Source organism: Haliotis rufescens, unplaced genomic scaffold, assembly GCF_023055435.1.
Source record: "Haliotis rufescens isolate VD_foot unplaced genomic scaffold, xgHalRufe1.0.p SCAF_28, whole genome shotgun sequence".
Taxonomy (NCBI): Eukaryota; Metazoa; Mollusca; class Gastropoda; order Lepetellida; family Haliotidae; genus Haliotis; species Haliotis rufescens.
In genome coordinates, this window is record NW_025963979.1 from 5,448,968 (window position 1) to 5,458,625 (window position 9,658).

Sequence of the window (9,658 nt, forward strand, 5' to 3'; positions counted from 1 at the left end):
TGAAAACATATATTTGTGAGAGTACCTTGTCACTTAATCTGTATACAATCTATAATTCCTATTTCTGTTGCAGGCTCTGACTCCTCTGCTGTCAGCACACCTCAGCAACAGCCTCGGCGAGACCGCAAGGCTCTACCCACAATTCCTGGCTCCTACAGGAAGGAGACAATCCATGTTACAGGGTTTCACTTGCCACGGTGAACAGGCGTAACCTTCACCCTTGTGGACACAGGTCAGGGAAGGATGCCTGTTGACCTTACATGACCATGACCTTGATTTAAGTGTGGCTTGAAGATGATGTCATTACAAATAAGAAGGCCAATATCGTTAAAACGTAAGACAAGTGAATTAATTGTTGCAATTAATTCTTTTATGTCCATACATGCTATCTTGCATAATTTGTATTCTTTTATCAGACCCAGAGTTGTTTGGGGAAATCATGGACTGTTTGCTCTTTATGGAAAGAATTGTTTAGTGGGCAATGAAATTATAACACATTTTGTTGAATTGGTGTTCAGTTCCTGTTAGGGTAAGAAGGCACCAGGATTAACTTTTCTCTGAATTCATAATACCAAAGACAGGTAAAGATTATTTTGGTCTCTGTTGATAAATGATTAATTACATTCAATAGGAAAGGACTATGAATGTAAGTAGACAAGATACATGTAGAGATTTTGGAATATTTATAACAGTAACTGAAGATAAACCAATTTCTCACAAGAGTGTACGAGGGCCCGACTCTGGTCAGGTTACTGTTGATATTAAGAGCCTGAGCAGATATCTGTGAGAGGGGCTCTCAGTGACAGTTTCTGCTCTGTCATAATACCAAAGCTTTCGCCAGCAAGATCTTGATGACTCCTGTGCCTTCTGTCTGCTTTTCAGACCCAAATACTGATGCTGTTCAGACATGATACTGTAGGTATTCAGACATAATGCTTACAATGTTCAGACAAAATATGTGAAGATATACAGTGGGTGGGGTGGGATGTGGGATTACAATGGACTCATCAATTGAAGAGTCTTGTGTTAAACATTGGAGCTGAACATGTTGACAACAAGTGCTGTATTTAATGGTATTTATTTATTTATCCTCATATTCTTGTGTTCCTTTGCTGAGACTTGTATTGACCAGCATACACAATGCAGGTATTCCTCTGTACATCTTAACCTCTTTCTCAGGATCTGTTGTATAAATATATATACTTCTTGTTTATGTTGATAGTGATACCACTTTTATGACTATTTGTGCTAAATATAAAGTGACAGTAAGGAATGTTAACTGTCTTACCTACTTATGGCATATATATATGAAGCTATATAATGAAGCTGTTTCTTCTCTGCCATTGGAAACAATCATTGACATAAATGTTCAGACTTGTCTTTGTTGAACAAACTGCATGCCTAGAGCAGCACATCTACCCGTTGCAAGCCTGATCAAGAACCTTGTTTGCACTAATGAAAACATACCTCTCTAAATATACAATACTAAAACAACATGTAAATTTATGTCTATTTAGTGTTGCTATAATGTTATTCTGTACATGAACAAACCACCTTGTTTACAAATAAATGTTGACACATTCATTTACTTTAAGTTTTCCGCCGTGTTAGTGCTTGGGAGGGATGCTGTATTGGTGTTCTGGCAATTGCTCTGCTGTTGATATTGAATGTATTACTGAGATATGTCAGAGGTCCGTCCATTACTATCTCTAACATCACTTCAGCAGGATGCAGCTACACCAAATGAATTACATGTTCTTGATGTTTCTGTTGAGCTCTCTGAACACTGGTAAAGTCAAATGACAAGTTCCTTTCTTGGGATTATTACAAAGTCACATTATCTAATGTAGAATGTAAATCATAACCTGACTAGTTTCTGAAAAGCATCTCTCATGAATCAATCTAATTGTTTAAATCAGAATAGCATATTTTGTTGGCCATTTGTTTTTTGGATAAGCAATGATTCGCTCCAATTCTTTGAGCAAGTAATCAATTTGGTGTGGCCTATTCACTTCAGAGGTGATATCATACACTTTTGTGTAAATTTTGATTCGATATCACCACATGTTGCACAAATCAACTTTCATTTATGTATTAACTGATATTCATCAGAAACACGTTGCTGGATTATTTTTCTGTATTTCCACGCTATCTTGTGTTTGACCGTGGCTGATGCACAATGCTGTTTGTCATCTACTCACTCATTGTGTGAAAGGCAGCTCTGTTTTACAATAATTCTTCAATATTTATCATATTTATCATCAGAAGGCTTGTTAATCAACAGAAGAAGGTTAGTTTTTAAGCATCTAATCACAAATTTGAATTATGACCATCTTTTCATTCACCTTCATCTATGAACTGACTGATACACTTTGATTTTACTTTAGAGGTAGAGTTGTGTCAAGAAATAAACATTTGATATGATCTGTTATTATTGAAGAAATGTTGAACATGTTTGCTACATAAACTGCTGATGTTGTAGGAGTTGCACCTGATCTTTCTTGTGATATGACATATAGGGCTTCCCTCACTACTGATTACCATACTGCTGCTGCCTGTGCTACTATGGTAATGACTAGCTTTAACTCATTGCTGCTGCTGATGTAGATTCTTTCAGAAATATCAAGTAGACTTCTTTCATGTGAGAAAATCATATCATTTCTTTTTTCATAAACAATAATTTATCCTATTTTTCATATTTGAATGAAGGTGGTTTTTTTGTTTAGTAAAATATAATTATAACCTTTTAACCTGTAATATATGATGTATATTTGTCATCAAAATAATGTACCACATTTCCCTTAATATGTTACTATATTTCCAATTGTTTCTCAGTGCATGTAGAGTAATCACAATACGTCCAGTCATTGAAATATATAATGTATGTAGAATACCATACACTTGAAATATTATACATATGCTATGCATACATCAGATCAAAATGCAAAATATGAAGAATATAACTCCTTTAGGATATGAGTACAACATTTCATTGATGAATCTGTTTGTTTTGTGGTTCAAAAGAACTCACACTGCTATTCAGAACCAGTTTGAATGTTGATGCTTACTTTTGGATGTACAGTGTATTTGCAGCAGATAATGCTCTCTTTGGACATTTGCATGTGCTGGACTTTTGTTTTTGTATTTCGAGATTGTTTCGATAAATTTGAGAAAAGCATAATTTTAGCACATGTTAATGAAGAGGTCCTTCAGAACATGTCATTGTATGATATATTTCAATAAAGTATGTAGAAAACTGTGCCTGAGGTTTTTCATTCAAAAGGTATGCTAAAGGAAGGGTTTACAGGGCCACCAGACAGTGTTTACAGGGCCACTAGACACGGGGTTTACAGGGCCACCAGACAGTGTTTACAGGGCCTCCAGACACAGTGTTTACAGGGCCACTAGACACTGTTTACAGGGCCACTAGACACGGGTTTACAGGGCCACCAGACAGTGTTTACAGGGCCACTAGACACAGGGTTTACAGGGCCACCAGACAGTGTTTACAGGGCCTCCAGACACAGTGTTTACAGGGCCACTAGACACTGTTTACAGGGCCACTAGACACAGGGTTTACAAGGCCACTAGACAGGGTTTACAGGGCCACTTGACACAGGGTTTACAAGGCCACTAGACACAGGGTTCACAGGGCCTCCAGACACAGTGTTTACAGTGCCACTAGACACAGGGTTACAGGGCCTCCAGACAAGGGTTTACAGGGCCACTAGACACAGGGTTTACAGGGCCTCCAGACAAGGGTTTACAGGGCCTCCAGACACAGGGTTTACAGTGCCACTAGACACAGGGTTTACAGGGCCTCCAGACACAGGGTTTACAAGGCCTCCAGACACAGGGTTTACAGGGCCACTAGACAGGGGGTCTACGGGGCCTCCAGACACAGGGTTTACAGGGCCTCCAGACACAGGGTTTATAGGGCCACTAGACACAGGGTTTACAGGGCCTCCAGACACAGGGTTTACAGGGCCTCCAGACACAGGGTTTACAGGGCCTCCAGACACAGGGTTTACAGGGCCACTAGACACAGGGTTTACAGGGCCACTAGACAGGGTGTTTACAGGGCCACTAGACACAGGGTTTACATGGCCTCCAGACACAGGGTTTACAGGGCCTCCAGACACAGGGTTTACAGGGCCACTAGACAGGGGGTCTACGGGGTCTCCAGACACAGGGTTTACAGGGCCTCCAGACACAGGGTTTATAGGGCCACTAGACACAGGGTTTACAGGGCCTCCAGACACAGGGTTTACAAGGCCTCCAGACACAGGGTTTACAGGGCCACTAGACAGGGGGTCAACGGGGCCTCCAGACACAGGGTTTACAGGGCCTCCAGACACAGGGTTTATAGGGCCACTAGACACAGGGTTTACAGGGCCTCCAGACACAGGGTTAACAGGGCCACTAGACACAGGGTTTACAGGGCTACTAGACAGGGGGTCTACAGGGTCTCCAGACACAGGGTTTACAGGGCCACTAGACAGGGTTTACAGGGCCACTAGACACAGGGTTTACAGTGCCACTAGACACAGGGTTTACAGGGCCACTAGACACAGGGTTTACAGGACAACCAGACACAGGGTTTACAGGGCCTCCAGACACAGTGTTTACATGGCCTCCAGACACAGGGTTTACAGGGCCTCCAGACACAGGGTTTACAGGGCCTCCAGACACAGGGTTTATAGGGCCACTAGACACAGGGTTTACAGGGCCACTAGACACAGGTTTACAGGGCCACTAGACAGGGGGTCTACGGGGCCTCCAGACACAGGGTTTACAGGGCCACTAGACACAGGGTTTACAGGGCCTCCAGACACAGGGTTTACAGGGCCACTAGACACAGGGTTTACAGGGCCACTAGACACAGGGTTTACAGGGCCACTAGACAGGGGGTCTACAGGGCCTCCAGACACAGGGTTTACAGGGCCACTAGACACAGGGTTTACAGGGCCACTAGACAGGGGGTCTACGGGGCCTCCAGACACAGGGTTTACAGGGCAACCAGACACAGGGTTTACAGGGCCACTAGACACAGGGTTTACAGGGCCTCCAGACACAGGGTTTACAGGGCCACTAGACAGGGGGTCTACGGGGCCTCCAGACACAGGGTTTACAGGGCCTCCAGACACAGGGTTAACAGGGCCACTAGACACAGGGTTAACAGGGTCACTAGACAAAGGGTTTACAGTGCCACTAGACAGGGGGTCTAAAGGGGCTCCAGACACAGGGTTTACAGGGCAACCAGACACAGGGTTTACAGGGCCTCCAGACACATGGATTTGTGCAGAAACTCCTTGGGTGTGGAGTGCGGTCAGCCGAGGTGCGTTGGTTGAACCAAACAGTTCAATTCCCAACATGGGTATACACGGTGATGTTGATGGTCCTTTCAGACTAATGTCATTCAGTAAATGGCCTTGGGAATTGCAGGTAAAATATTCATCACACCATATATGAAGAACTCGGTTAACCTCCTTGTTTGAATACATAGGACATTCATTAGGGACTTTGGGTTCAGCTGCAGGTGCTGCCCTCTGAGTAAGTTGGAGTTCCATTTTGCCTACACCCTTATTTGCCTACAATGTAACTGTGGGCACATCGGGATTGAAAAAGATTAATGTGCACGACTCTAACATGTGTGATTCGTATAGTGATTAAAATAGAATATATGAACTAAATGTTTACATATTATAATTTATGCAATATATGCAACTACTACAAAAATATTATTCGGAACACTAAACACACCAAAATGGATGTGATTAACGCATAACCTGCCATCCTCACAACGTCCGGAAACACATGTACATACACAAGGTGCGAACCAACTTAAGTATCTCCAGAAGTAGTTGGGAAGAAGGGATTACGTATGGTGGGCTTATCACATTTTACCAGGTGTTCTTGAATGGCAGTTGATTTAAAAGATCAATGGATGGACGTATGAAAGAAATGTAGTTGTTCGGTTAGTTACAATCATCATGCGGATTAGAAGGTAGGCACAATGCGGGAACAGACATTGGAATCATCCCCTCATTCGGGGATAGGTAGACAATTCATATATGAAATATATCAATCAGCAGACCATATTTTGTTATGAAAGTACAGGCATTTGAGGATGTAGGGAAAATAAGAAATAAAATTTGTAATTTGTTTGTGAAAATCCCATATGGTCAATGGCGTGCATCTTCCCAAGGCAAGGGAGTTAACTGACTATAACAGTTCAGTTTTTACTGTACTTTTACAGTCAGTTAACTCCCTTGCGCTGGTAAGATGCGTGGTGGCGTGTGGATGGGATTTTATTTTTGGTTTGGTGTGAAGTGTGTCGTATGAATGTCTATCTATACAAGGAATCAATTGTATCTTTAAGACGCCTTGGATTTTAGTGTTTATATCAGACATTTCTAACTTGATATAGCTGCACCTGATATGCAGATGTGTCGTACCGATGCCTCGCACGAAGGTGTCTTTGTAGGTAGGGTTCTGCACGCTGACTTTATGGCTGAAGACTACCGACTACGACTACCGGGGAACGTTACGGCTGGAATAACGAGAAACTAGACTCTGTCCAGCTGACAGTCCAAGCAGGTTTCTAGGAAGACTTTTAAGACTATTAAACATCTCTTCGTTGGCATGCTAAGTCCTATTTCATTACATAGTTTTAAAGATATCAAAATGTCACGTTTTGTTATGATTTCAGTAATTCAATTCCTGATATCTTGAAACTAAAGTGTTGCCATTATTAAAGACTTCCGCTGATTTACAGATGTCTTCAAATGCTTCCGTCTGTTAAGCAATTTGGGATATGTAGCCGGACAAGAAGTATTTGAAGATATCTGTAAATCATTTCCCGCCATTTTGGGGACTGGAATAATTCGTGTAATTCCTTCATGTTACTTAAATTAGATAACAGATATCAATATTTGGTATAAAGATATCTTCAAAATAATTAATGATATCTTTATTTTATTTTTTATATCAGTAACGATCAGAATTTATGATATCTTGAATTGTAGTAAAGATGTCTCTAATTGAATTAAAGATATCTAAAACGAATTAATGATATCTGTAATGCATTTGTGGATATGTATAACTTATTTCAAGATATATTGAATTGAATTTAAGATATCTTGAATTTATTTCTAATATATTTATATGTACAGTAGGATGGTAATTGTTTAATGATATCTGAAATACATTTAGAGATATCACAAACTCTGAATTTGTTGATATCACCGTAACATTTTAAGATATCAGTAATTGTATTATGGATATCAGAAATGAATTTAAGATATCTTTAAACATTATTGATATCTTTAAATAAAATACCGATATCTTTAAAACAATTGAAAATATCAGTAATTCCGTAATAAATATGAAAAAGGCTTGCCATACGGGTGGCTCGATTTGTCGCAATTCGCTGGGCAGAGCTACGTCCATGAGACGTGCCTGAAAGCTATGATGGTGGGTTCCGTCCCATATGAAGCTGAAACTCTCTCACTTGGGAGCTATGCACGTGTCTCGATATAAACATGCATAACATGTTAAGGCCACCATAATTCGTTACATTTTCAATAAGAATTAATATGGAAGGCGCGAGGCATTTATATTTGTTATTTCTTTTCTAAACGAACTATTTAAGGCATTTGTATACATAACAGTTACTGTCGAAGGAGGGGCGGTCGCGAAGCCTAGTGGTTAAAGCGTTCGCTCGTCACGCCGAAGACCCGGGTTCGAATTCCGACATGGGTACAATGTGTGAAGCCCATTTCTGGTGTCCCCCGCCGTGATATTGCTGGAATATTGCTCAAAGCGGCGTAAAACCAAACTCACTCACACTCACTACTGTCGAAGGATGCGCTTCACACGCAGCATACGTGTTTAGTGGGTCTACATATATTTCAGTGAAGAAAGTAGGTACTCACATATTAGCGATGTCATGTCTGTGGAAACTTAGGACTTGCCTTAGGAGGCAATAAACTAATGTGAGGCGGGCGAGGATACACATATCTATTAATTGTGTATGGATTAAAGTGGTAGGGCGTGGTCCGATGTACAGCGCACAGGCCACAAATAAAGTAAAGCAACGTTGGTCACGAGAGTCCTTGGATGGGTGATCAGCTTGATTCCTGCGAGTTTGTTTAGATTCGGTCCAGCCACTACACTGAAGCACGTGTCTTCGTGGGCATGTGACTTTGTGCGAAACATGCATCTGTTCAAATTGTTTGATAGGCATGTCCTTGCTTGAGAACGGTATAAGGATCTATACCGAAACGTCGCTTTTCACAGTATTAAAGAAGTTGTTATCCATAAAATTGTGTCTACCATGCATCTGTTCACCCAGCAGTGAATGTGTAACCGGTAGGATGAGGTGAGGTGAAATTGGGTTAAAGGTCGCGTCCAAGATTATTGCACTTATATAGCGACGTGCATGCACGTGTGTGCGTGTCTGCTTGTACTAGTCTGGACTGATGCCGACTTATAGTGCTAGCTCACTGACATACCATGCCGAAGTTTAACATGAATACCCCACTCAGACACAGTATACTGACTCCGAGCCGACCATTCCTTGTTTTAGCCCCTTAATGCCGAGCGCCAGACAAGGTAACAACAAGTACCATCTTTCAACGTCTTTTGGTATGACGCGGCCGGGGAACGAACCCCGGACCTTCCGCTCTCCGGGCGGACGCTCTACCACTAGACCACGGAGGCGGCCAACCGGTAGGATGAGATGGCAATGTCACTGTTAACCTTCTAGCACCTCACAGGTAGCTGCGAATGGAATTCGAGTGCACATTGATCCATGTATATTATATATAGAGTCCTAGATATGTTGTGTAAAACATCGGACAAGCTAGTTTGAGTCGACCGCTCCAACATGGTCTGTGTGGATTTTGTTTTAATGAATATGCCAGCCCTATATAATATTACCTCATTCAGTGTTTCACTGACTGACTGTGCCTGACCAATAACCTGTGCGTATGGTGCCGTATTTACTATGAGAAGCTAGACTGTCGGAATGTACAGTATGTACATGTAAAATGGTTCATGTGATATTCGCCAAGAAAAGGGGTAGCCTAGTGGTTAAAGCGTTCGCTCGTCACGCCGAAAACCTAGGTTCCATTCCCCACGTGGGTACAAGGTGTGAAGCCCATCTCTGGTGTCCCTCGCCGTGATATTGCTGAAATATTGCTAAAAGCGGCGTATAACCCAAACCCCAACCCAAATTCTAAACTTTAACTACTGAAGTCGTAGAAAAGTATAATGAGATCACAATAGCTACTTCTAGATCTATGTGCATGAATCTTGGACTAATGCGAAGTTATCACAATGTTAATTAACTTTTTACAGACTTAAATGAGCCAGTATGGTTTGACGCAGCTTTGAGCAATATTCCAGCAATATCACGGCGGGGGACGCCAGAAATGGGCTTCACGCATTGTACCCATGTCGGGAATCGAACCCGGGGCTTCGACGTGACGAGCGAACGCTTTGACCACTAGGCTACCCGACCGCCTCTTACAGACTTACAATTTCTTGACGTGAATTATAGCATAATTGTTTTAGTAATTCTCCTGGTATATAGGTTTATGACAACTAAACTGACACACCGTTATATATAACTGTGTGAGTGAGTGAGTTGGGT

General features: G+C 41.8%; 1 protein-coding gene across 3 annotated transcripts in view; it reads left to right on the forward strand.

Annotated features, from left to right (window-relative positions):
* The window catches only part of LOC124139514 (kinesin-like protein KIF19), a 60,047-nt gene extending 56,788 nt beyond the window's left edge, over nt 1-3,259 (forward strand). For all 3 annotated transcript variants that reach the window (XM_048402683.1, XM_048402684.1, XM_048402685.1), the window contains one exon: nt 74-3,259. In XM_048402683.1, the coding sequence (XP_048258640.1) occupies nt 74-201 (128 nt within the window). In that variant the 3' untranslated portion in view covers nt 202-3,259. The remainder of the gene's footprint in view (nt 1-73) is intronic.
* Nucleotides 3,260-9,658: the final 6,399 nt, after the last annotated feature.